The sequence below is a fragment of the Morone saxatilis genome, unplaced genomic scaffold (assembly GCF_004916995.1).
Source record: "Morone saxatilis isolate NCDOM2014 unplaced genomic scaffold, NCSU_SB_2.0 Contig7, whole genome shotgun sequence".
Classification (NCBI taxonomy): Eukaryota; Metazoa; Chordata; class Actinopteri; family Moronidae; genus Morone; species Morone saxatilis.
In genome coordinates this window covers 10,558,976-10,586,507 of record NW_023340246.1, presented here as the reverse complement: position 1 = coordinate 10,586,507, position 27,532 = coordinate 10,558,976, and the positions used below count along the sequence as shown (strand labels likewise).

Here is a 27,532-nt window from a genome sequence, read left to right as displayed (position 1 = left end):
TCTCCTCACCACTCCTATATGTTCTTTAGATAAATTCACATTCATTTAAAAAAAAAAAACCAATCAAATGTGCATTCATGACTAGTTGGATTTATTTAAAAAGACCTGTAAAGCGCCAAAGTTTGTCTGTTTTCTTACAGCTCATAAATGAATCAGACAAGTTTTCCAGATTACTAGCAAAACATCAAATAGCTTCTGTTCAGAGTTGTCAAACCATAAAAGATCATTTCTGTGTTGTTTTTACTTAATTGTATACTTGTCTCAGGGTCACATTAATGAAGAATTTTAAGATATCCATCATCTGAAAGACTGGACCAGGATGGCTACAACTAATTGCTGACAAGAACATAAAACCCACTGTGAAATATTGCTTAAATTACCATTAATGCTGGTTCACACAAGATGGTAGGACAAGAATGATGGTTTTCGAAAAAAGAAAAAAAAAAGTCGTATTGCAAAAAGTTTTCCTAAATCATTTGTTGGTGGGTTTTTTTTAATTAGCAATTTGGACCCTTTTTATTCAATAACACAAGACAGACACATGCCAGCACTCAGATATGGGCAAAGCTCATTAAAAAGTAGGTCAAGTTAATACAAACATCACAAATGTTTGTATTCATATATTGTAGACATTGTGGAGACATAAAAGTCACATAAAGAGAAACAGATCCATCTAATAGATTAAAGGAATAGTTCAAAATCTTGGAAAATACGCTTACAGTTGTATAGATTGATACGACTCTCACATCCGTCTGTTAAATATGAAGCTACAGCCAGAAGCTGGTTAGCTTAGCTCAGCATATGGACTGGAAATGGGGAAACCGCTAGCCTAGCTCTGTTTAAAAGTTACAAAAACCTGAGTGTAAAAATGACTTGTTTACGTGGAGCAGCACACTATTTCATAACTTCATATTTACGGTACAGATAAGAGTGATATCTAACTTTCAGCAAGACGACAATTATGTATTTCCCAAAATGTCTACCTCTTTCTTTACGTTGAGGCATTTTACCGTCGGCTTCAACAGTGGTGTAATCCCAGTGGCTTCACTGGGCAGCTTCTAGGTTTTTAATGTGATCAAATTTCTTAACCTTTTCTCCTCACTGTAGTCACATGTTCTTCATGAACAGGTTATTAGATTGTTTATATACACAAGGCATTTGATTTGCTCATAAAGGCAATGACTCCATACATGTGTGCCGCCATCATCATGTTTATGATAACAGGATAACAATGAGAACCACGTCCCCCTGAAGCCTGAACAACTGGTGGAACTGGAGGTCACTTCTATTAATTCCACCCTATTCTTGATGTTTCTTTTTCTTTTTCTTGTCCTTTTTGGATTTCTTTTCTACCAGCTCCTCCTGGTCCTCTTTTACTACATCGTCCACCTCCTGTCTCTGTTTCTTCTTCTTCTTCTTTTTCAGAACAACTTCAGATTCTACAGTCTGATCCTCCGTTGGCCCATGTCCATTTGGTAGCTCAGTTTCCTTATTGTGTTTTTTAAGCTTCTTCTTCTTCTTGGATGGCGGCAGCTCCTCGCAGTTCTGTTCCACACCAGAGGTGGAGCTACAGTTCTCATTTGTAGCTCTTTCGTTTTCGACCGTTTTCCTCTTTTTCTTCTTTTTCCCCAGATGCTCCTGCTGTTGGTCGTCGGCGTCGTCGTCTTCTATTACGATAGGAGCGGCACTGTTCTCCTCTGCCACTTCCAGCTCATCTGCTGACTTTTTGCTCTTCTTTTTCTTCTTCTTCTTCTTTTTGAGTTCTTCTGAGTCGTCGTTGCTGGTGTGGACGGGACTGGGTTCCTCAGAAGGACCCGATGTCTCGTTGGTCTCTGCCTCCACTGATGGCGCTGTACTCTGGGCCTGTCCACGAGCCTTCTTCAGCTGAGCCATTCGCTGTGCAAAATACTCCTGCATGTTGAGAGTGCTCGTCACAGTCTTGGTGATGGACTCTGTGTCAAGTTTAGAAGAGGCAGGAGTAAAAGACTCCTCTGCTTCACCCTGAGAATCACTGCTGCTGCTCTCCTATAACAAAAAACACACAGAAAGGAGAGGACAGAGTTAGGATTTAATGCAGCATTTACAAATAGACAGCGCACAATGGTGGACAGAGGAGCTTAAGTGATCGTCAATCATCGTGCAGAGATTAACCAGGCAGATTTTAGTGAGTGAAAAGAGCCCAAAATAGGATGCTGATGTAACAATAGGTGTTAAAGGATCCCTTTAAAATAAGCATCTGACATTTATCATCATCATCTTCTTACAACTGTTTGTAGCTACACATCCAGCTGTGTGTCCTTGCACAGTCAGCTGCTCGTTCGCAAAGCGTTCTAGCGTGAAACAATAGTATATGTACCTGATGGATCATATCTCATTTAATAAATACACCATATGTTTTGACAGTGTCCAATTCACATGGTGCCACTACAGCACCACTTTGACGTTAAGTATAATAATATCACTTTTGGAAAATCATTTGAGATCATTTAGAATTTTTTACACGTATATAATTTAATAATTGTAAATTATAACTAAATATGTAACAGCAATCACACAACGTACTCTATTTACTAGGCTGAGTAAGCTACTTTCCTTTAACATAAATGGTTACTTTAATTAGCCAACAATGACAACAGTTCATTCCAAAGACAAAACTCTTTTTATACAATTATAGTTAATAGCTTTGGTTTGTTTGTTTTTTTGTGTTTGTTTTTGATTAAACTTTCAGAGGTGTTTAGCTTTTTTCCTTTCTAAAGATCACGTTTTTTGGCCTTTTGCTTGTATAAGACACTGACACTGTACAGACAGGAAACATAGGGAGCAAGAGAGGGTGTTACAAGCAACTAAGATCCTCAGCTGGAATTGAACCAAGGATATTGTGATCATATGATCTTACCTACTTGTCAACCAGGATGCTAATAATTTTATAAAACTATTTTGTAGCGTTGTTAAGCCAACATCTTTTCGGTCAGGCAACTCTGGTGAGGATCCACTGCATGTGAGACCACTATTCTTCTTTTTGAGATAATGAGACGTTTTCCTCTGAAATAATTGTCAATTTGCAAAGCAACTTCAGATTTTTGTAAGAACGACCCATTCTGGGAAGTGGAAGCTGCTTGGGGCATAAACAGGCTTTGACTGATTCCAGTGAGGCAGTCAGGAAGTGCTCAAAAACACTCTGATAATAGATGTTAAAATGGAGGAAAGTACTCATTCATTTGTTTTGGTCCAACTGTCTCCAATGGGGGGGCACAAGTCTGGTCGCCTATTCATTCCTCCAACCTTTAGGCTACATTATTAAACAGGGCCAACTTTATAACTCTGAGGTACAACACGGTCTAGATTTTAACTCTACAGCGTGAACAATTTGTCACCTCACCCCTGCGACCCATTTGTCTTCATTTTCCTAATGGCCTACTCAATGCATAATGATTTGTCCAGAAGAATACAGAGGCTCCTCCTGAGATTCACACTAAACAATACTGCCGCTCTGTGTGTTACCCTCAGAGATGGTGAACTGGACGGCATTTTTTCAAACCCTGCAGATTAGAGATGAATTGAAAACACTGTGTTGTGCCAAGTCACCTCACGGTTTGGCCTCTAAGCTTTTACATTCAGATTAGGCTACTTTGATGCTCAACACTGATTAAGATAGACAAGCAAACGGATGGACTAGTGAAACAATGTGGATGTAGATCTGAACAGGTTAAAATGCAGAGGGTACCGTATCCATATTTATCTACATATAACAAAAGTGTCATTTCTTTTAAACTAACCACCAGGGATTTCAATGAAGCCCTACAAGCTATTAGTCTTAACCCACTAAAAGGCACTTTATAGTCAATATATTTCCATAAGGGAACAACCATTGTTTTTTCAACCTAATATATTGATTAATATGGTAAAAAAAAAAAAAAAAAAAAGACTGCTCTGCGAAAATACTACAGGTTCAAATATAGGCTATAAATTATTCATGTAAAATTATGATTTGACAGAGTATAAGAGACTTGACTATTACATGAGCTACTGCATATTCTGTTTACTGTATTACATTTAAAAAAACAATGGATTCAGAAGCCATCATGGAGGACATGGTTGAGGCTAAATGACCAAAGCAAAGTTTTCCGCCACCTCAGACCTCGATTAGAAAAGACCCCTAACTTCTAACAAGGGGGGATAAGGCCCTTCAGGTGAGGTGCCATTAAACAAAACTTTCTAACTTCCCAGAGAAAATCTATACTCCCTGTTACTGCACAATGGCATCCTCTCTGCTTGGGAGAGTGGAGATGGGCCTTAGAGCTGACAGCGGCAAACAACATGTAACTGGGATTTGGGAAGATGGCTGGGGGCCACTTTAGAACTGCCTGTGAAATTACTCTCAAGAGAGGGAGAGCATGAATGAGCGAGGGGGGAAAAAGGAGAAGGAGAGTGACTGAGAGAAACATCTTCATCAGGGGAAGCGGCTGGAACTTGGTATGTGGTTCGTTCCTCGCTGCCTGGGGATCTCCATTAGACCCTGATCCGACAGGAGGGAAAGTGCTGTGCTCGACACACACACACACACACCTACACACACACCTACACACACACACACGTGTGTACAGTATGGATACAGACCTGCAGATCCAGTCAGCATTACTGGCAGCCCTGGAGATTTTTGTTGGTGAGTGTTGAGGGCAACATGTTACCAAGAAACAACTCAGCAGTAATGTTTGAGATCTTGTTTCCCTATTTCCAGGTGTGTGTTATTTTCTCTGGCCTGTTATTATCAGTCATCATTTCTGTGTGAGTGCCAGAGCATACATTATACAGCTGGCATGATACCGTCAGACCAGAGTATCTATATCCCGATACAGGCTTCATGATGAAATAATTTAACAATGCAAAGTCACAAAAAGCTATTTTATTAATTTAAAATATACCAAAATATAAGTGTTGCAGTATTAATAATTTATTATGTTTCCTTTCTTTTCTAAAGAATATGATCATGATTTTGTGTGTAGTATTAATACATAAAACAAAAATAGGAGAAAACAGTGACCTTGCTTTTCTTCAAGACAGTTGACATTTTCTTATTCAACAATTTAAAAAAAGTTTTAATGTATGTAATATTTAACAAAATTACTGCACTACTCATTTACATTTTGAATTGTCACTGGATAATGACAACACTTCCTGCAGGTGACTCACAGTAAAACACCTTCTAATAAAGAGAGAGCTTAATTTAATTTATTTTTCACATTTCCAGTTTATCAGTGACTATTTTTATTCATTGAACTGGTTAGGTGAAGCCCTGACAACAAATGACTAAGCCTTTGATACAGTGTATAGTGAATGGGGGTTTAGATAGTGGCAGTAGATAATGTTGCTCCTTAAGGATCATAACTAAATTTAATATAACTTTAGACCAAAGTTTATATTTTAGAATAGCAAATGCACTTTAAAAGGGATTTGCATGAAACTAACATTTCCAGCTCAAGAAGGGACACAACCAATTTGTAATTTTAAAAAAATCACATAATTGCTGGAAATAGAGAAGAATGATTGAAAAAGGCAGTCCCAGGTTCCAACACAGTGGGGTTGAGGAGTGGAGGGTTGGAGAACACACCTATATCCAGCCATGTCTACTCCTCCCCCTCCTCCTCCTCCCGGACCCAGAACCCCAGGAAAAGGATGCGCTCAGTGCACTGTGTGCAGTTCTGAGATAAGGCTCCTTCGGCAGAGGAGCGGCCTGGCTGGCTATCGGGCCCTTCCTGCTCTGCTCTCTCCCCTGGCGGGGGCTGGGGCTGGGCAGGGAACACAGGGAGGGCCCCGCAGAGGGTCCCAGAGAAAAGGAGAGGGTGGGAAGACATTCAGCAGCCCGCCTCCTTCAAGACACTCCAGGTCTATCTCTCCCTGCTAATGTAGCCGATGGAAAGCCAATGGTAAGACATGTGACAAGGTGCCAAGATACCGAGGCCAACATATTCAGGAAGAGAGTCAATCAGGCCAGCAGAGGGGATGGTGGGAAAGGTTCACTAGAGTGCATGTGAAACTTTTTTTGACACAACAAGCAAGCAATCAGCAAATAAACTTAATTTACTTCTGACTAGATCTGAAAATGTACGGAACGAGCAAAGCTACACGTTTACTATTTCTAAACAGAGAATTCCAAAATCAATACTTTTAGTGGTGTTCTAACTTAGTTTTTTGATCCCACTCCAAGGCCTTTTAAAGTTTGCTAATACAGATTCCAGTACAATAATTCTTTAAATTTTCCCCCTACATTATTCAGCTTCAGAGTGTACAATTAAGTACAGGAGTAGACCAAAGTAGGCCTACCTAAATAGTAAATTAGTAAAACAATTCTTTTTTGTTTGTGACACCTGAATGGCTGGTTTCCTTTGGTATTTTTTTAGTACTTGTAGTTGTGTATCTATAGTTCAATGAGTGCCAGTATAGATCTGCCTGGATTGGTCCTTATCTTGATTTTGCAGACTGGATGCCATACTGAAGACTAATATGCAGACACCATATAATTCAACATCAAACATTTGTTGTTTACAACTTTTCAAATGTGAGTAAAAATGATTTTTTCTGATTCACTTCGAATCCAGTCATTCATCAAGAGATGGAGTAAACAATGATGAACAATGGTTATTTGTGGCCCTAATTCTAAGCATTACCAATCAAGCAATTCCTAACCACACACCATCTAACTGTTATCATGAACACAGAGGTCTTTTTCTGATGCACCAATAAAACCATGTAGTTGCTCACAAAATGGGAGTAAACTGGGGCATCTAACTCTGTCTCCAGTGTTTGGAGGGTTTTCATGCAAAGCCCAGCTGACACGTAACCTAACATTTCATATTAAAACATGGTTAACACCCCAACGAGATTAAAGGGGTGAGGTGTCAGTCCCTGTTGACTGTATTTTTCAATTGGCTATTTCAGAGTAGCTCCAAAACCAAACAGTAACAAGGTCATCCTTCCCATGTGCTTCAAGGTGTGGGTATGAGGTTTAAAAATAAAGTACATATTGTGTGCGGTTATACAGTCTTGAAAAATCTAAACCTCATATAGTAAACTGGACTCAAACGCACCAATTTTAGATTTTGTAAAAGTTATTAAAAGGTAAATATTAAGAGTTATGTCTCACCAATCAGCAATTCAAAAAGGTATAAAGTCACCCTCTGGCTCAAATGTTAATTAGCATTTGACAAAGCTGCAGTTGCCCATTTATTTTCTTTAAAACTGCCTGTTTGCATTACTTGCTGTTTTTTTCAATAATTTCTAGCCAATATTGGTTGGGTCTGTAATTGCATGAGTGTGCCCTCATTGTCCTGCCACAATAATAAATTTGGCGATACTCAGGGTCTATGGATCAGGCCCTGATTAGCCAGCTGTCTCTCCCTGATGAGCACACAAGTCCAGCAGCCCATCCTTCATGAGCCTGATGTGGGCGGACAGAAAAACAGGTTGATACCTTATTCCCTGGTAAATAAGCAAACCCTTCGGTTGACCATCAATATTTTCTAAGTAATGTCACTAAATTGATACTAAGATTTCTCTTTGTTCTCCACAGAAATAATATTTACACAGAGTAACAAAGTTAGAAACGGAAAAATGATGTACTGTAAGTACATTAAATGCCACACATGGAAGCTTCCACAAAGCAATACTTTTGCTAAAGGCATACTTTCTGTGTGTAGTTAAGACAAAACACAAAAAAATGGGTTTTGAAAAATTGCACTTTGTGCCCGGTGCGAGAACGTTTATCATAAGTAACAAATGAAGACAACATTATGCATGCAGCATGACTGCCCTGTGCTTGTTCAACATTGCAAACGCTTGCCGACAATGCCCCCCTCAAGAGCATAGGGGTCCCCCCACCCAACCACGGAGAGGGAAGATACAGTGATTATTTTCCCCAGCTGTGATTTATTAGATTAAAGAGTCAGTGATTAAACGGTAGTCGCTGGCTGTAAACAGCCGAGAGGGCTGGAAATCTTTGGGCGGTTAGCTACACCAGGCGGTAATTACCCTGGCCCCATGTATTCTAGTTTAGGCCCGTAACTAAGAGACAGACGCCCTCTTTTTCTTTTTTGTCCTGCGCTAATCTGTAAGTGTCAGCGAGCTGGCATGGCCAGGAGGGAGCAGTCCACACAACTGCCAGGGAGGTAGGTGGTAAATGTGTGGTGCGTGTGTGTCTTTGCAGGAGGGGGGGGGGGGTTTACTTGGCGGGTCTTGATATTTTCGGCGGTAGAAGCAAAAGGGCCTGTCAACAAACATGCTCAAGAAAGGGAGAGCTTCTGCTTGAGGCAATTAGATGTTATCTGAGAATGAATTAGAGCTCCTCGGCTTCACAATAAGCCCAGCAGCCTGCATAAGTGCACTGGCCCATTCAAAGTGCGGCAACCAAACTACAACAACGCACGTTTACACCAGCATCCCCTTTCAACAGATTAATGCTGCAAGTTGATGGACAAGTGCGGCAAAAAGAAATCCTCTCCCATACTTACTATTTATAATGTCAATTATACAATGCAGTGGAGCTCATTTAGTAACAGGACAGACATTTAACCCTGGGAAGAATATAAGTGAACAACAAAACTGCTTGAAACAAACAAAAATCCTTAAATATATACACTATTTGCCACATTTAAAGCTATCTGAGTTGGTCTTTATTAGTTTAGGTCCTCATGATGGAAGTTAACAAAATAAAGAGCTTTACAATGGCAGTAATCAAAGTTAAAAATAGTAAGATTTGTCAGGCTGCTTACTTGCATCAAGTAAAGCTGAAATAAAAAAAGATGTCATAGTCTTAATTCATTATTACTCTAGTAACCCAAGTCACGTTAATGGAATCATTACAACAACAACCAGCCCAGTTACTGATCATTTTGACACACTTTCAAAACAACAATTCAACACTACCTCACTGTTCACAGGCCTCAGTAGCAACCTGTGAAACCCGCACTAGAGTTGCAGACAATTTCTGTACCGAAAAGATATTTTGCTTGTGCGCCGTCAGCAAAGTTTCACTGCGACTCCGCCCATCGGCTCACTGGCGCCTTGCCGACGCATCTGCCAAATGCTCAGGCCCCCAACCCGCCGCCCCTGTCCCATATTCCTTAAGACGGTGGTATCGGGGGAGCCCCCGCTGACGTGCGATCCTTCATGTGGACGACGCGTGGGCAGGAAGAATTGGCAACAGGTGCCACCCGATGAGGCTTGATCCTCGGCCCTTTGTGCCGGAGCAGGAGTGGGAGTGGGAGAGGCCGCAGGGGTCAGAATGACCCGAGAGCAGGGTGCACCATACCGACTGTCTGACTTGAGGGTTCAAACGTCAAAACAAGCCTTGTACCAAATCATACTCGACCATTTTTCTTCCCTGTAATTTTGTGTGTGTGCAGAACTAATGAACAGGTCAGTACAGTAACAATCTTGTTGTTTCTAATAGTGAAATGTTCTGTTAATCGACTGTAAGAATTAATTAGATATGAATGTTATTTTTTACTGTGCCGATTAATAAACTGAAAATTTAAATTAGTGATTGCATAAAGCAAAATCATATAATACATTATGCTGGGGATTCTTCAACAATATTAATATTCGGACAAGACTAAATGAAAAAACTGAAATATTGAACTTATTACAATAAGCATGTGAATGTCAGTACATAAGGCATGACCATTTTACAGTTATATATAAAATTTAGAAATAGGTTTCTAAAAAATGTAGCAGTAAAAGTAAGAAAATAATTATTTAAATAAAATGATTTTTCCCTTTTTTAAAAACACACACACACACACACACACACACAAAAAAAAGAAATGTAGAAGGAAATGTAGGTGGAAAAATAAAACTATGGCTTGTTTCTACCTTTCATCTGTGCTGGCGGCTTTAAAAAATGACTAACTTTTGTTGATGTATGAATCGGCGGGGAGACTATTTATCAGCAGGCCCTCTGCGGTCGCCCGCTTGGGTCCCTCAAGTCACAAGCCGCGTCGCTCCCCTTTGACTGATTAATTAGCCAATCAGAGGACATTTTTCACTGGGCGGCAGAATGGTTTATTTCAGCTAATGCCGGGCTTTCGAGCTGAGGCCCGTTGGAGCCTCGTCGGCTCTTTCGGCCTGCCTGAGTGGCCGGGCAGAGGGGCAAGGGAGATAAATCAAGCCGGGCTGGCCCTCCATGTGGCTCCCCTAACTAAACCCCCTGAGGAGGGCACAGTGGTGTAGAAGGAGGGGGAAGGAGAGGGGGACGCAGGACGGCCAGGGGCACTGCTCGCCCGCCGATAAGCACAGGGAGCACAGGGCTGCCAAAGTGCCTTCATTTAGAAGTGGCCGGGGCTTTTTGATATCTCGGCAGAGAGAGCCTGTCGTTTGTCATACTGTGAGTAATTGTGTTGAGGGGCACAAGAGGAGGCAGGAGATGGAGGGGGCTCGCAAGCGTGGGATGGGTGATGGATAACAGAACCACATAGATGGACAGGTGCTCCACCACAACTTGATAACCCTCACAGGTCAGGGACTGTAAATAATGGTTTTAAGCATAAATTTTCAGCTCGCTACAAGGTAAGGTGCAAAGAGGATGTGGGCAAAATGGTGGTCATCCATTTATCTTGTCGACAATTGTTTATATTTAACAAGTAATTTTAAAGTGTAATGAACATATAATTCCAGCATGTATACACAGAGGGCACTTTATTAGGTACACCTGTAAAATCTATAGCAATTTAATACAACAACTCTGCCATAAATTTTACCTTTAAAAAGTTTAGAATGTTTAGTTTTTGTTGGAATTGTAGGAAATGTGTGAATTCAATTTTCTTGTTTATTACTTAAGTCAAGTGTGTTCTAAATAAATAGATGTGATGTTAGAGCTTAAAACCCCTGCTCTGTCATACATCCTGAGGCAGGAATAAGTTAATATGCTTTTAATACTTAAGTGCTCAAAACTCAATCTTCTGTTTATAAGCAGGACTGGGAATTGAACATACTTCTTGAATATCATCTGAATTATGTCTTTAGAAATGATGATTAAAATTCCTAAAGTACCTAAAGTTGAAATGTTTACTTAGGTTTGTTTAATTAATCTTTGATCAGAAGTTCAATAATCAAAATCTGTGAACTTCTCTCAATAAATGTTTGTTTTTTTAAAATCCCACAGTGTCGACACAGTTAGTGTACTGTGATCTTGTTGTATTGTCTTTTTTTTTGTGTCTGCGGTGTTTGAAGATTATAAAAAACATTCCTCTTACATTTTAGTTTCAACTTAAAAAGACACATACAAACATGGTACATTAAATTGAAAAATGTTTCAATTTTGAAAGTTAACTTTAAAAAGGGGGATTTTAACCTACAACACAGCTCTACCATCAGAACATTAACATAATTTAAAGACAGTGGTTCAAGAGGAACATGACAATGGATGAGACTTAATAGCTACTTGCGTACAAATCTGTCCCATGTGCTCATATGATCTTTTCAACACAACCAGTGCTGCCTTTGATGAACAGAGGCATGTGGGACAACTGTGTGTGTGTGTGTGTGTTGGTTTGTGGTGGTGGTGTTGTTGTGTGTTGTGTGTGTGTGAATGTGTGTGTCTGCCTGTCTGCGTTTCAGGGAGCGTTGTGAGCAGCGATAAGGGGCGAGCAGGAAGCACATCACTGCGGGAGGAAGGAAAACCCCAGCAGTGGGGGACTGGTGGAAGGGAGGCTGGAGAGACAGCAGTGGGTGGTGGGTGAAGAGCTCAAGATTCATGAGCGGGAAGGAGGGCAGTCCTGGAGAAACCGATCCTTATGTGGTCGAGTCTCTTGGCCTCGCCTTGTCAGGATGCAGATATGCGATAATGCGACTGGTGGCTGCATGAGCAAACCCTTAAAAATCAACTCCACTACTAAACCAAAGCTCCTGACGCTGATATAGTCACTGTTTAGCAAGATAACTCTTTGTAGTGTGTATTTACAGTTCTGTAAGCACAGATCAGGGTGCATCTAGGGTCACTGGCAGTGTCACGGACATACTCACAGGACAGTCACAGGAGATCCTGCACAATGCCTAGAGCTTGATTGGTCCATCACCGTCTTTACCTCTTCCCAGCAACCTCAGATGTTGCTGGGCTTTAACCAAAGGCCTCATGGGAAGCCATTGTAATTGTGTTCAGTGTTTTCGATATGGTCAATGGTGTCCCTCCTGGCTGGAAAATAACAACCCATAACCAAACGATTAGGGAGAAAATGATGGTGTGTATTGCTTGCGTTTCCAATGTTAATCAGCTAGGGAGCAGCAGCCATTGTGATGTTATGGCTCGGCACCTGCAGGGGAATAGAGAAGGTTTTTCTTGCAATTTATGGATTACAAGATGCCAATTGCTTCAAGCTAAATGCTTGAGATAAACACAGGAAGCCAGCAAGAAGCTTTTCTGTGTCTGTCTGAGTCCAGAAAGCGAAATTTGTTATTGTCATTCTGGTTCTGTGAGGGGTCACCACAAATACCAATTTATTAAATGAAGGTTCATGAATTCATAATAAAATACACAGAAGTTCTGTGTCTGCCCTTGTCACTTCTCATGTCTTTATACTGATAACCCCACAGTAAATGGTCATGGAAAAACTGCCTCCAAAATATCCTGGATCTAAAAATGTCTTTACAAATCTCACTGGTGGGATTATTATGATTTTAAAATTGCAATACTTATTCGAAGTGATGATTTTATTCGTCAGTATTTTCAACTGAGTGAGGCAGTGACTTAATTATATATTATATATAATTATATATCCCTGCACATTTTTAACTGCACAAGTTTAACTGTACCTTTGGTGTACAGCAAGTTTCATTAGCAGATACCTGTGTTTAATTTAAAAGGGGATAACTGTTTTTCTCTTTATTCCAAGGCAACCCATTTCTAGTTAAATAGACCATAAAAATGGAATAGACCAAACGCAGGTTAATTGAATAGTAAGTAATGTTGTTTCAGATAAGGAACTTACCGAGCCAGAAATGCAACTTTGACCTGTCTGAGTCTGTAAGCTACATTCCAAAAGCATGAGAGCCAGCATAACGCCAAATGGCAAAGTGACGTTTGAAGTGACCAACCACCAACGCCAAGAGCAAAAAGAGAACTTTTTTGCAAGCGTCATCATTTTAGATTTCTGCACACCTAACCCCAATTTTGATTTGCCTTTAATAATGCCCGCTGGCATTATAACTACCTGATGTGAGCGCTCCAAGAGAGGAACTGCACAAAGAGGAGTAGAGGGTTAAGAGTGCAAATCCTTTAACTGGATTTAGGTGCTCTTGCCGCAATCAGTGGCCTGTTGGCGGTGTTAAAGCCGCACGCTGTGACACGGCTAATCTAGGGCCACGGGGTGCTCAGGAGCTGGGCCCTGTAGAAGCAGAAGGATCACGATACCGCAGCGACTGATGGAGGCATCAGCACCAGTGGTCATCCTTAATTACCAAGACAGAGGCAGATAAGCTTGAGCCACCTGGCCAGAGGTATTCCACCTCCTCCCCCAGTGCACACTACTTGACATTGACTGGGTTAAGAAAGATCACAAGCCTGCCCTCGCAGTTTAAACTACTGTTTTCACTGCAAAAAGAGTAACACCTGCACTACAGATATTTCAGAACTGGATATAGTGCACTGAATATAATCATATTATAGGTATTAGTCTTGGTGATATTTCCTAATTTGGATGTAATTATGACACAGGAATGTCCTAGCGACTCTGATCATACACTGGCAATCGCTTGAACTTGGAACGATGATATTTAAGTTGCACCTTTTAGTTTGTGTCATGCTTTAATTATATGCATAACACTTAATTTAATCTGTCGTTTTGTTTGTCATAAATCAAATAAGATATTTTAGATGGAAACTTAGACGACAGAAATTGCTGCCTCAATTCAACTTCAAGGCATTTTTTTTTCTGATTATGGATAATGTAAATAATCGAGATATTTCTTACCTGCTCTTGCTCTTTGGCAGATCTCGCTCTCTTCCCAAAGATACAGTTAAGGTCGGTTTCAGTACGGGAGGACAGATCCTTTCCTAAATGAGGAAAATAACATTTTTAAAAATCATCCAGCAAATTTACTTACAAACCAAGTTTGTTTTTTGGGCTCTATTGTTATGGCACGTAGAATAAAGCCCAATTTAAACAACAGGACAACATAAAATGAGCATACACTAGTGGGATTTTACTTCTGTATATGTACCAAAAGGTGACCAAAAACAATTCACAGCCCCAGCCCCCCGCCAATAAAAATAATAATAAATTAGGACACAAATGCAGACATCTTAATGGCAGCTGTTTTATCTAAGCAACCTGTAATGGTTGCAGTTAAAAGCCTGAGTATGTTTGTGTGTCTGTATGTGTGTTGGGGTCAGAAGGCAGGAGGAGGTGGTCTCTTGACTAAAGAAAGGGGAGGATTGCGTGGTTAGCTTCTTGCTCCAGGGATAAAACAGCAAAGAAAAATAAACCGACGACAAGGTCTGCCACGCCACGCCTCCGGATTCCCATTTTCAAGCCGGGCCTCAAAGACTCCTGAAGCACACACGTCGTCTGTCTCAAGCCCGGGTCCTGTTCGTACAGCTGCATCCTCTTCCTTCAGCGGGGCTCTGATAACATTTGGTTATTTATTGCTTTTAAACCTCTATCTCCCCCTACTCTTGGCTTTGAAAGTCGCTGCACATGCAGGTCTAAGAAGTAAAACCAAGAAAGTATGTTGAAAACTAAAATAAATGAGATGGGGGGGCAGTGGTGTTTGTCATCTCGTGAACTCAGGTCAAACGTAAAATTATGCCAAATCTGACCTTGCTGCTGTTTGGATGAGGAAGTACCTGTCATAATTCTCAGGCTTTTCAGGTGAAAGTGCAAATAACAGTGTTCTGATAAAAAAAATAAAAGGAGCTTAACCCTACTTTACCCATACACGTTCAAAAAAGTGGATGAATGCCATTATGCAGGATGAAGCATGGGCGAATTTGCAGTGAAAAGTGTTAGTGAACACATGCTGGTTTCCAAGGACACGGTTGAATTGGCAACAACTGTCAGCACAGATAACTAGTCAAACCAGATCAACACTCGCTGAAGCTGTACAGAAAAATACTCAAATCGGATGAATCACAAATGAATCACGTATTAATCACGTGTCGGGAGGTAGATGCGATGTTTCACAGGGAACGAAAGTAAAACATGACTCAGTACCTATGGTCCCTCAGCTCTTTAGGGTGATAATATACTGTAATTTATGGTCCGTCATGATTTCTTAAATGAAATGCAAAAATGTGTTTTGTTAAAAAGCCAAAGACTGCCATAAAGCCAACCGCACGGAGCAACGGATGGAGAGCTGTAGTTAAATTCGGCATCAACCACCCTTGTTGCGGTGACAGGTGATAGATGGAGGCTGCAATTAAAACTGGGTTACTGGTTTATGCTGTTGGCCCCCGGACCTAAACAGCGGAGAGTTTGGTGCCTTTCCCTGCAAACAAAGGCCATCAATCCTCAGTGCTGGCAGTGAGGGAGCCAGCCTGAACAGGATATCAATAAAAAAGCAGGAGAGAGTAAGGAGGAGGCCTGCACTGAGACAGAGAGGGAGATGTTTGGAAGGTTCTCAGATGCTACTGTGGCCACAGCAATGTTTTTACAGATTTAATATCAAGGGCAATTAACCAATCAATCAATAATAAATGACTAGAAAAGACTAGTTTGGTTATAGACTAAGTAAACAATATAGTTTTAAAGTCTCTTATATTTCTTATGTGACTGGATATGAAATTAGGTGTTTAATGGTAGATTCAACTGTTGACCTTTTCCTGCCTGCAGACAATCTGTGCCCATACAGAACTATGAGAGTAGTACATGACTTTTGTCAACCGCTCATGTAACAAGCTTAGCAACACTAAATCTATTACCAAGCCTTAACTTGGCAACAGCTTCACAGGGAGGGGAGCCGGCAGCAGAGCAGTCGGTGGAAGCATGCAAACAGGTGTGGCAGGTTATATGTTTCCAGGTAACACTTTGGTTGCCCATGCCAATCCAGACCAGAAGCTTGACGCAGTATGTCAACATAGCAAAGTTGATTAAAAACGAAACAGATAAATAAAGTAAGACTTCCTGTAGCTGTCACCGACTATAGGGCCAATAATATTTCCAACATCTCAACACACTTTTACAGACGAAGTGCACTGAGAGTTTTGCCTGTTGTCAGACCACTTAAGGCAGGCGGGGCACTCAACTCTCAGGTTTCAATAAAGGTATGTGTTGCTTATGGGAAAACAAGTAGTGCCAGCATCCCTTCTGTTGCATGACAACAGTTGCACTCTCTTTGTACAGCTTTTAGTGGTATCATGTTGCCAAAGACAGGTGAATTGACAGGCCAGCTGCCTGCAGAGTCACACGCTGGCTATAGATTGAATTCCAACGGAAACATTCCCACCTGCTTATTGTCCTATCACCTCAACTGCCTCCCTCTATACTCTGACAGTCTGAGAAAATAAAGATATTGAGAGAAAGTGGATGCCACATGTCTTAATATAACAAACAGCAGTTGTGTCAGGTGCTACCTGCTCCTTACCTTCCCCCGACATTTACAAACAGCTGGTGGTGATAATGGAAGGGATCTCCTCAAATGGATTAGAACTTAAAGTCCTGCAGGATCAGACTTTATTAGTTGGGGTGCCAGTGTATCCTAATGCAAAGACGATAAAAGAGGCCCAAGTTCACGGTCAGCATGAATGTCCAGCGATGAACGGCAGACAAATGTGGCATGACTCGTGATGGAGGTACAGAAGCACTTTTCATGGAGTCAATGAGGCTGCTTTAGGGGGGAGAGATGGACACGGGATAGCTGTCTAAATAGAATTGTAGCAATTCAATAAGCTCAGTTTGGTGGGATATTCAGAGATGGCATTGGATGCATTAATAATCAAAGCAGCATAAGGAACATGAGACACCAACTGAGGCACAGGTGCCTACATGGGTCAGAAAATGTGCCGTTATGTCGAGTTGTATGACTTCAATAAAGTATGTATAAAGAGTGAGGGCAGGAGAGAGAACATCCGGAGGAAAATAAGAAAAAACAAGAGCTTTCATCACACTCCTAATGTCCGTGCTTCATGTCTTAAGTGTGCCTTGTACGGTGCATCTCATCCATCAGGGACTAGGTCTTTTTCTGGCTCCGGCCAAATTAAGATCACAAAAACAGGGTGAGAGGGTCTGGGGGAGAGACCGAGGCCACGTTTTTATCTAGCAGGGTCATCTAGTGGGTCACAGCCCCTGGGACGTGTTGTTTTTTGGGGGGGCCAGTAAATGGACATGCCAGATGCCCCAAACAGGAAAAAGGAAGTCGCTATTGAATGACGTAAAATGTAAAAGGCTGTTCCAGGTGAGGCAAAAGTTAAGATATTTTGTTTTCCCATGTATGCTGACCTGATGAGGTACAAATGAACCCCACAACAAAAACCATTATAAATTAATTACTTTAACATGTGGTCATATTTGATAAGCACGCACTCCTTTCTTGCAAAATAACTTATTACTGCAAACCCTTACAATCTTGTTAAGAATTTGTGCCTGTGATCACTAAACTATGCTCCAAGTAAAGCAACTCAGCAGTAAAATATGGGTTAGTGGTGATTCAATGGTCCTGAACACTAAATTCCTCCTCGTACCTATCAGTGTACTGGCCTTGACCAGCAAATCTTGACTTCCTGACGTGTAAAGGAGTAATGAAAGTAGAAGGGTGAGTTATTAATAACCCAGCACTGACCTGGGCCAACTGACCCAGCACAGGCTGACAGAGCTCTGATCACTACTGTGGTCTGAGCCAAGTGCACAAGGCTCAACCAGGTAAAGGAAGCTGTCTGTCTGTCTGTCTGTCTGTCTGTCTGTCTGTCTGTCTGTCTGTCTGTCTGTCTGTCTGTGTGTGTGTGTGAACTGCATGAAGGTGGAGAACTAAAAAGTAGAGGCACAAACTTGAGTTGTTGCTGGCAGTACCGAGCTTGAATTAGTACACCGTTGGCCTGAAGCTGATATATTTTCAGAGGAGATTTTTTACAATGTGACTGTTGATCCAATCTAGTTTGTCACTATACTACTAAACAGTTTTACGGGTAATCAATGTCACGACTTTTGAGAATCGGAAACGAAGACAGAAGATAAAACCCACCTTTAGTGAACTTCATGTAATGGACCCTCTTTCTGGAAGTCTTGGACTTCTCTTCCAAGCTGAATCCTTTCGGCTCCTCTGGTGGAGCTTCAGGAGCTATAGATCGTAAAGAAAATATAGTTACAAATTAAGTATCATTGTGCCTCTTTACCATCTCAGATATAACATATAATTCCCAGAACAGTAATAATGAAGATGTTCACTGTATAACAGTGACTGTATGTAAAGGGTTTCTCTCCTAAATGTTGCAGTGCAGCGCCCTCTACTGTCCGAGGGATGGAACAGCCGACAAGGAAAAGGTGAACTGGAATTTGATGTAGTCATGTGTAGTGTGATACAGAGCCACAGTGTTGGGAAGGTTACCACTGAAAGTAAATATACATCATGCAGCAAGTCTAGATGGCCATTAACAAAAGACATATATTTCAAATTAATGCAGTACCAGTGCTGAGTCATATGTGACAAATATGTATACTACTTCTAAATTAAAGCACACCCAAGTAAAAAGAAAAAAATAACTGAACAGTAACTTTTCTTTTTACACAACAGAGGACAATGAAGTACTACACACTATGTGAGTTGTGGTGGTGAATTTAAGGGCATTCTTTTTGGTTTTATACTGAAATTAATTAAGACATTTTCTTTAATGTCAAAGTGATAATTGGTTTTGAACAGTACAATGCTGTGAAGTTATAAACAGTGCAGTATATAAACATCTCAATGCTGCTATTTGTACATACCAGTGCTGTTGTTTTGACCATGGTGGTTGTTCAGTTGAGCGAGAAGCTCGTTGAAATCATCTTGGTGAGCGATCCAGTTGTCCTGTAAACACAGCAGATATCTTACTTTTTTCTTTGTGCCATCCAATTCATATGTTCCAACATTAGTAAATATGCAACATGTCAATTTTCTCACTTTATGACTAAATGTGTGAATTGAAAATGTAATATTGAAATGGACATATGAATAAGAAATAAAAATACAGCAGCTCTCAAACTCATGGTTATTTGACCATGTATCTTTATATTGTTTTATTGTTTTCAGATTATTTCAAAAGAAATATGAGAGGAAAACACTCAGTTCATTAGGTTCACCTAGACACAACTAACGCAATCTAATATTAGTCTTGCAATAAATCCTTCCTTAATGAACTTATGTGTTAGAGAGGTGTTCATGCAAGTGTTTCTACTATTTTTCTACACTTATATCAACGAGGACATGCTAAATAACAGAAAACACCTCTCTGTATAATCCAGTATCGTTCAACGACACCTCGGTTTGTGGTTCCCAAAACCAAATCTTCTGTTTTAAACGGGCCTGCCATGTGCCTCTTCAAACTGGGAACTGTAAGCTGTGGATTCCAGTGTTACGTCACTAAGTGTTGAAGGCGCTCACCTCGTAGCTGGCACTGGTTCCAAGACCATAGTTGTTGTTTTTAACTTTTACTTTGATATGGTCCGTGGAGCCCTGCTCACTTCTGCCCAGGCCCTTAACGTGAAGAGAGAAGACATAACGTGAGACAGATGTTCACAGACTCATCCACTCACTGCCAAAGAAACTACCACTTTCTAATCCACCTGAAGAGATCCGTCTCAACGCTCACCTTGCCCTTGGACCAGCCCATTCGCTCCAGCATCTTCTGGCCAAATTTGGACTCATCTTTACTCCAGGCGCTGTTCCTGGGGTCAACAGACCACTTCTGTTTCCTCCGGGCTGGACACAGAGCAGCGATATTATTACACAACAGTCATCCAACAGAGCACCACATAAACAACCGGGACCAGCAACTCAAACCAAGGTAGGAACGACAGTAAGTGTTTATGCGCTGTAATAGTTGACTTTAAAAATGAACGTTAGGTCTCACGGGTATGAAGCCAAGAGTGACAGTCAGCTGTCAACATGACGGAATCAAACCTCCGACCAAACAATGTGTCACCGCTTACAACACGGTTATTTAAAGAAAAACCGCATATACATGAGAAATGTTCGGCAGTTATGGACAACACTGGTAGCTAAAAGCAAGTGTCTGCAGTTAAGAGGCAGAGCTACAGAGACAACACGTGTTTATAGTCTGCTGGAGCTGATGCTAATGCTAATGTTAGCTTCCCGAATACTTTAAAAGTACGTAATACTGAATGTTTTCAGAAGAAGGTCTCTTGGCCGCTGGGAGCCATGGTTGCTTGGGAACACACAACATATAAATACACATCGTTACACTGAAAGAAGAAAGGAAAAAGCCATTAAAACTTTAGAAGACATTTACGTACGCTCGGCAAGCATGGACATCCTGGGGTCCTTAAACAGCTTGACGAAGGCCGAGTAGGGCTCCTAGAAAGTGCCTGAAGACAATATGTGACTACGCTGGTTGTTTATCGTAAAAATATCCATATAAACATACTTATTGTTTGTCGTATTACATACGAATGAAAGTATATTAATGAGTCTTTTATTTTTACTAATAATATTATCGTTATTTTATTGTAGCACTGCGAGGGACCTCTCTTCACCAACAGAGGGCGCCACAGCCACAAAGAGCATAGAAACATGCTACGTGTACTGGGTCATCCAGGTTCAATGAACCCACAGCTATAGCCCGACTGATACTCTGAGATTGATACTGATATATCAGTGTAAAGAAAATATGGCCAGAAATGTTAGCAATATATAATTTTATTCATTCATATACACTTAAATCAATTATTAAAGTTTTGACTAAACTTGGCCTACTCTGGAAGGATTTTCCATAGCTGGACAATATAATGTACAGTAAATACATCTATATATATATATATATATATATATATAACTAAAATGCAACGACTACAATTGTTAAAAGTACAAATACCACAAAATATGTTATCCTTTAAACATGGATTAAATATTCTAAAAATACAGACTAAAAACATTTAATTACTGCAATTTATTTTTATCTTATATGTATATATGTATATGTATATGTACGGATGTATGTATGTGTAGATGGTCTCTGATCAGTCAGTATAAGCACTATCAGCTGATATCAGCCTGCTGATTTATTAGTCAAGCTCCACCCAAAACTAAAATGTGCCTAACTCAAACAAAGCATTGCATAACGTGGTCTTGCTACAATACCTGCGCGTAATGTCATTATTTCCTAATGCTTTTACTGCTGCATGTGATGGCTTAAGCCAAAGCTGCAGTGCACAACGTCGCAATTCAACAGTTTAAGGTATAGAGCGGCTTCCTGTACTGCAGAAAAAACATAACAGCTAGTGATAATGAAAATGTCAATAAAGTGCAGCTAGAGCTATCAGAGAGCCAAGAAGCTGCTTTAAATTATGGGAACAATAGAGTAGACAAGCATCATTTTGTCCTCTCTGAACATGACTGTGAATCTCTTTCACTGCCAACAAAAACATCTTCACTCTGAAACAGGAGCACTTGAAGGCAGCAGCTTTAACCACCACAAAGTAAGCAACTCTAGCTGATATGTGGACCAACTGGCTTCCACACAAATCCTGAAGTCCTCTTATGTAACTTGCAATCAGCACATAAGACGACATAACCTGAACACACCACCAGTGACCAAAGCATTAGTAGAAAGCTATAGCTGCCATATTAAGGACAGTAATAGCTGTGACAGTAACATTAGTAGACTAGTACTGTGAGTGTCAGTGTTTGTTTCTAGGATGTTACGGGTGGTTGCTTTGGTCTCACTTATAGTTACTGTAAGGATGTGGAGCCTGGTGTTTACAGCTTTTTCAGATGATTACAATTAAGCACTCTAAGTCTTATATCCATCCAGTGGCACACTTCAGGCTCCATATTACAGGTGATTACTTTGTAGTTTTAAGTGGTGTCTGGGACTCAGTGTCCTTGAGTTACTTCTGTGTTATAAAACACTTTATGGGAACATTTATCAGCGCTATCAGAAGTCTTAGTCTAGATAGGAGGCCAGTGTTCACAATTATTTTGTGCCAAAAAATTACCATAATATTTATTTATGCTGAATAGTCCTAGAAGATGTCTGTATCTTAGTTCTTTGAAATCATGTCCAGGATAAACAAAACAGGCTGACCTGAGTCACCTTCAGGAGTTGTTTGCCTTGAGAAGAACTCAAGTTTATGTTAAAAAGGAAACTTTTTTTCTTTTTCCATGTAAATGATTAATTAAAAGTTAAAATTTAAGTAGAAATTGACGTCAAATGAATGTTAAAAGGTGATTTAAGTGAGAGAAAAAGTTAAAGATTTATAGTGAAAGTTTTATGTTTGATATGGTAGCAGGGGAGACAATGCGATTAAAAAACAAAAACAAAAAAGTGAATGTGTTTTGGTGTTGTTAGCTCAGAGTTATTCCCTTAGAAAGTGACACCAATCTAGTCTCAGTAACACACATGTTCTCTCCTGAGATGCAATTATTTTTATCTTGGCGTCGCTCATCTGTACAGCACCATATGTACTGTATGGCACCACTCTAAATTAATACATCCACTGGACATATGCGTATAGTTTTTATTTTCTAATCATGATAATAAAATAATGACTTTGAGCACAACTTAAGTCCTTAATTTGTTAAATTCATCCTTGTCTACATTTCTTTTTGTTTAGATATTTAACCAAATCACAAATCACAGCTTTTAAATTAAATAGTTATGGTTTTATCAAATACTGAAAATTGACACTCACTCTTCAGCAGCATAGATTTAATATATAAATAATTGATAAATAAACTAGTAATTGTTAAAGCTAAAGTGAAACATGCACTATACAAGGTAAAGATACTGGCCACCTTGTATGCCACAGAGTCTCACACGGTAAATTTGTTTCTATAATGGCTCTAATCTGGCCCCAAATCTGTGGTTAAAGTTACTACTTCAAGCATGGGATTAAGGTGAGGTTGTGTAACAGCCTGAGTGGGATCAGTGACAACGAGTATTGTCAACTTGCCTCAACCAGGCTGTCCTACAAAGAAGCTGACAATAGAGCTCATAATATTTTACGGTATCACTGCACCTCATCTTGCCATTCCTGTTTTTTTCTCCTATCCTTGAACGAGTTCACTTTGCGTCCCAGGCATTATGGCCTGTTTTAAAATGATTTTAAATGCTGTAGTACGCACAGGTCACTCATTCGAACGGTGCACTCGCAATGTAAAGGTCAGGTCAGGTCAAAAACGACATTCTGAATTTATAGCTCAGCAAGGATTATTGAATCGTAGCTCTTATAAATGTGACCATGATCCCAAAGTCACAATTGATTTTCTGACCATCAGCTGTTCCAGACTAGTGAAGCAGTGGAAAAGACATTAAATGATTTGTTTCCTATACAAAAAAAAATGAACGGAAGAAGTTGAGCGCATTTCTTTACTGTCCCACAAGAGGAATTCCTTTTTGCAGTATAAAGACAAAATCATAAAACATAAAGATTAAAATCCAAATGAGACAATTGAAGACAATAAAAGCATGAAATCTGTAATAGGTGGCAAAATGTTTCACTTCTGTTAACTGTGAAACATTTTGAGAAATAGAGAAGCCACGAGACTGTACTGTAGCTGTAAAGGAGAGCTGTACAGTAGGCCCTCACATTTCTCTTGAGGTTAGACGGTGGGAGGAGGGTGGTGGTGCTGGTGGTGGGGTCCTGGGCTCTATTTCCATGGCAACAGGTCTTCATGTGGAATAACAGCTGTGGCACAGAGTGTTATGGCGTCTTTGGCCCACCGCCCAGCAGCCCCCCCCCCGTCCTCTTCATGTCTCGTCCTTTACTTTCTGCCCCAGTCCACCATAAGCTGCTGCACACTCTGTGAATCTTATTACACGCTGACGAACAAAACACTGGGGCCCTGGCGACCGAGGAAGCTCCCTGATTGGCCGGCGGGAGGCGGGCCTGCAACTGCGCGTGCACACCCATGGAGACGTCTTACATAAGAGGCAAGGTCTCCCTTACTAGAGAGAGAAAACCAAGGAAAAAGTTCACATTTTGTCACATGCTTCTTTGTCTCTCTCTCAAAACACCACCGCCCACCAGAGCCTCTTCTTGGAAAGCTTCTGTGAGGCGCACACATGTTCAGTCACATTCACATACAAAAAATTTAAAACAACTGGGGAATGTTTTGTCCCTGGAATAGGCTACGTGCACATTTCCTTGCACATGTGGCCACATTTGTTGTAACTTCTGAAAGATATATGTTAGTTTTTAGTCATGCATTAGTCCACATCGAAGCTACTCTGTTATTTAAGACACTTAGACACAGCTAAATGTCAGCAAAAAGGCACTCTGTTCCCCCACAGTAGGAAAACTGCATTAGAGATATATTTAGAACACTGCAAATCCAATGCAAATATTGATTTTCATTTGCAATTCCAACATTGCTACCAAGCGCCTGAAGGTAGAAGAACAGCAATCTTGAATATGAGGGAGAACAGAAATACATTTTAAAAGAACTTTAACAACAGAAAGTTACCATCACAGGCAGCTGTAACATAAACACAAATGGTGTGGCCTGTTTGTTGTCTTGTCTTTCTTTATGAACTGAACTTCATTAAAATGTTTAAAAACTATTTTAAAACAACTAAAAATGCATTTTTTTGCATTCAAAGCTACTCTAAACACTTTTGTAGTCATGCTAGTAAGCATGACTAAGTCAATTTCCTTGAGGTGTTAACACTGTTTTGTTTCCCCCTGTTATACAAGCAGCAAAATCTTAGGAAAACAAAGATAATATTGTTTGTACAACGTCTGTGAGAACAGTGTGAAATAATTCCTACTGGTGGAGTCACAGAGATGAATGTGAAAAAGCCTGTGCACGAGTTCTCGTTTGTCGAGATTCGTAATGAGCAAATTATAATTTTTCATTCCAACCGGAGAGCACACCTGCAGCTCTATTTGCACACATTCACAGAGGAGAAGTGCTGATTTGTGTCGTTAGCTCATGAAGTGTTTGTGCGTGCTCTTCACTCTCAGTGGCTCATGATTGAGACCAAATGGAAAATGCACCTCACCATACTTACCACTGAATTTAGCTGAATGAAGTGAATCTCTGGGTGCACTCAGGCAGTCCGTCTCCCCTCTGTGCTCTTTCTCTCTCCGCCGCACAACTGAGAAACAAAACCAAACAAGGTCACCCAGAACAGCTGCAATTACTGTCAGAGAGAAATTGAAGAAAGGCTATCAAGTGTGTAGTGAAGGACATCGCTGTCCTCAGGGTTAGAGTTTATGATCCTGTTCAGTGAGGAATATACAGCAGCTTCGGTTTAGTGCATTTATTGACGTGCTGAGGAGGACACTTTTCTCATCTGGGTTAAATACTTCCATCAGCATATGTACCTGCTTGCAATATTAACTTCTTAACTCTAGTAAATCATATTGGGGATATAAATGTATATATTTCACACACACTGGAGAATATTTGAACAACAGATGCTATCATTTGAGTCTGTCTGTCTGAAGGAAATACATGGTGAGATTTAACTACCCAAAATGTACACTATAAATATTGTTTCATATCAAACTCACTGATCATCCACATCTAGTGTTAAAACGTGTCATCAACTTACATTTTCACCCTCAGTGTTAAAACAAAAATAGCAGGTCAGTGAAATAACACCTTCTGGTATTTGTCATTACGAGTCCACATTGAAAACTGCAATGTAATTTAATCTGTACTGGACAATGAAGGCTGCACCTGCACAAGTACAATTCACAAAACAGGAGTTCCAGCTGGAGGAGTCGCTGTGTCTGTAAAACTGTATAAGACAAAGGGTTTCAAGCTTGAACTTTAAATTGCAGCTTTAACCTTAAATTACATAGCACCGTACAGTACGCTAATAGTGACGAGTAAAGCAGGTTCACACTTACATTGTGTAAAATGGTATCCTGACATCATGTTTTTCCCAATTTTCCACATATGCACATCCCAACACTTCTTCAACTCTTCTTCAAGTCTTATAATGCCTTGTGTTACTTTTGGTTTGGACACACAGAGTTATTCATGGGATATATTACAGGTTTAAGCTGCCAACAGCATGAGCTCAGACCTTCACACGTTGCCTCTTTACACAGTCATATTTTCTCCTTTCTGCACTCAGACAATTCTGGTTTCAACCTGTTCAGAAATGCTGTAAATGCAATTTGACTTTTTTTTTGCTGACGATTCCAACAGCCGCATCAATAAAGGTCAAATTCAGGTCTCTTTGTCATTTAGTCATTTGTAAGTGATATCCATGTAATGCACCACAGCTTGCATAACCCGTGACCCAATAAGGCCACTTGGTTCCTTTTAAAGCATTAAACCAAAAGGGAATTCAAATGTTAATCGATCTAAAACGCTTTTAGTAAAGACAGACAGAGATATACGTTATACAGACAGACTGTGAGGACATTTTGTACCCAAATGTTTGTCAGGACACCCTCTCCACTGCCCTGAGATAACATCACCTGCAGTTTGTTTATGTAAAAGAGTCAAGATGAACTTGTTAGAGATAAAATTTCCTCTTCATGTTGTGATGGTAATGACAACACAAAACAGGCAGGGGTATTTGGAAAAGGGTTTTATTTGTCAAAGCTTGTTGTGATTGAAAGGACAGACAAAACCTGCTAAGACTACATAGAAACCAATTCCAGCATTTCTTTTACAAAATTTTGAAAATACAGAAACCACCAAATGTGGCTGAACATAAATGTGGCAGACAGTGTCACATTTCCCTTTTGTGGCAAAATAATTCCCGCAGAGTTGATGAAAAAAAAAAACATCATAAAAGTGGACAGGAACACTTAGAAACAAGAAGTGTTAAGAAAAGCTTTCACTTGAAGCTCCCACATATTTAACATCAACAGACAGAATAAATAATGTTACGTGGAATAAACAGAAGAACAATTCTTAAGAATTATCACTCCACAATGCTCAAAATACAGATGCACTGTATCAGAAACCGCCCCTGCAGGTGATTAGGCTCATTTACTTGTCAGTAATTTTAAGACACAAATCTGTCTAAAGTGCATCAAAAGGACACAACTTGTGTATTTGTACACCCACTTGATTTCATCCCCAGGAGCTTTTACGCCCTTGATACCTGATTTTTGACAATCCTTGGAAATTTAGCAGAAAACAATTTCTGAAACAATTTCCGATTTGGATTTCCAAAGAATAAACGTGTAGGAACGCTTACGAATACACAATGCAACATTCTCAGTTTGTTAAATTGATTTGAAGAAAACATTGCAAAAATTTGCGCAATTCATCAACATGCAATTCACCTTCTTTTTCATCCAAACAAGTCCAGTTCACAGGCCATGATGTTATCCCTGATAAGGCTGACAACTTTCTGCTGACAGACTGCTCTTCACCCAGTCTCAAAGGAGAAGGGGGGGGGGAGAGAGAGAGAGAGAGAGAGAGA

The 27,532-nt window shown here is 40.2% G+C and overlaps 1 protein-coding gene across 2 annotated transcripts; it reads right to left on the bottom strand.

The window, feature by feature from the left end:
• Positions 1-70: 70 nt before the first annotated feature.
• Positions 71-26,203, bottom strand: pinx1 (PIN2 (TERF1) interacting telomerase inhibitor 1). 2 transcript variants are annotated; one of them, XM_035678646.1, is made up of 8 exons: positions 25,995-26,203; positions 25,148-25,234; positions 19,766-19,875; positions 19,558-19,650; positions 18,903-18,984; positions 18,163-18,258; positions 13,959-14,041; positions 71-2,025 (listed from the first exon to the last, which is right to left on the bottom strand). In XM_035678646.1, exons 1-8 carry the CDS (start codon positions 26,041-26,043, stop codon positions 1,300-1,302), a joined length of 1,326 nt encoding a protein of 441 aa, XP_035534539.1. In that variant the 5' UTR covers positions 26,044-26,203; the 3' UTR covers positions 71-1,299. The 2 variants fall into 2 exon arrangements, with proteins under 2 accessions (XP_035534539.1, XP_035534540.1); XM_035678647.1 differs by lacking the exons at positions 25,148-25,234; positions 25,995-26,203 and adding an exon at positions 20,430-20,524.
• Between the last annotated feature and the right edge of the window lie 1,329 nt (positions 26,204-27,532).

Bases quoted from the DNA above. Each gene is read 5' to 3' on its own strand.
- pinx1 (XM_035678646.1), bottom strand. From the start codon at position 26,043: ATGTGGAAAATTGGGAAAAACATGATGTCAGGATACCATTTTACACAA. The intron at 25,235-25,994 runs GTAAGTGTGAAC...TTTGTTTCTCAG, and splicing joins AGGATACCATTTTACACAAT to TTGTGCGGCGGAGAGAGAAA. The intron at 2,026-13,958 runs GTAAGAAATATC...TTTTTGTTATAG, and splicing joins CTGCCAAAGAGCAAGAGCAG to GAGAGCAGCAGCAGTGATTC.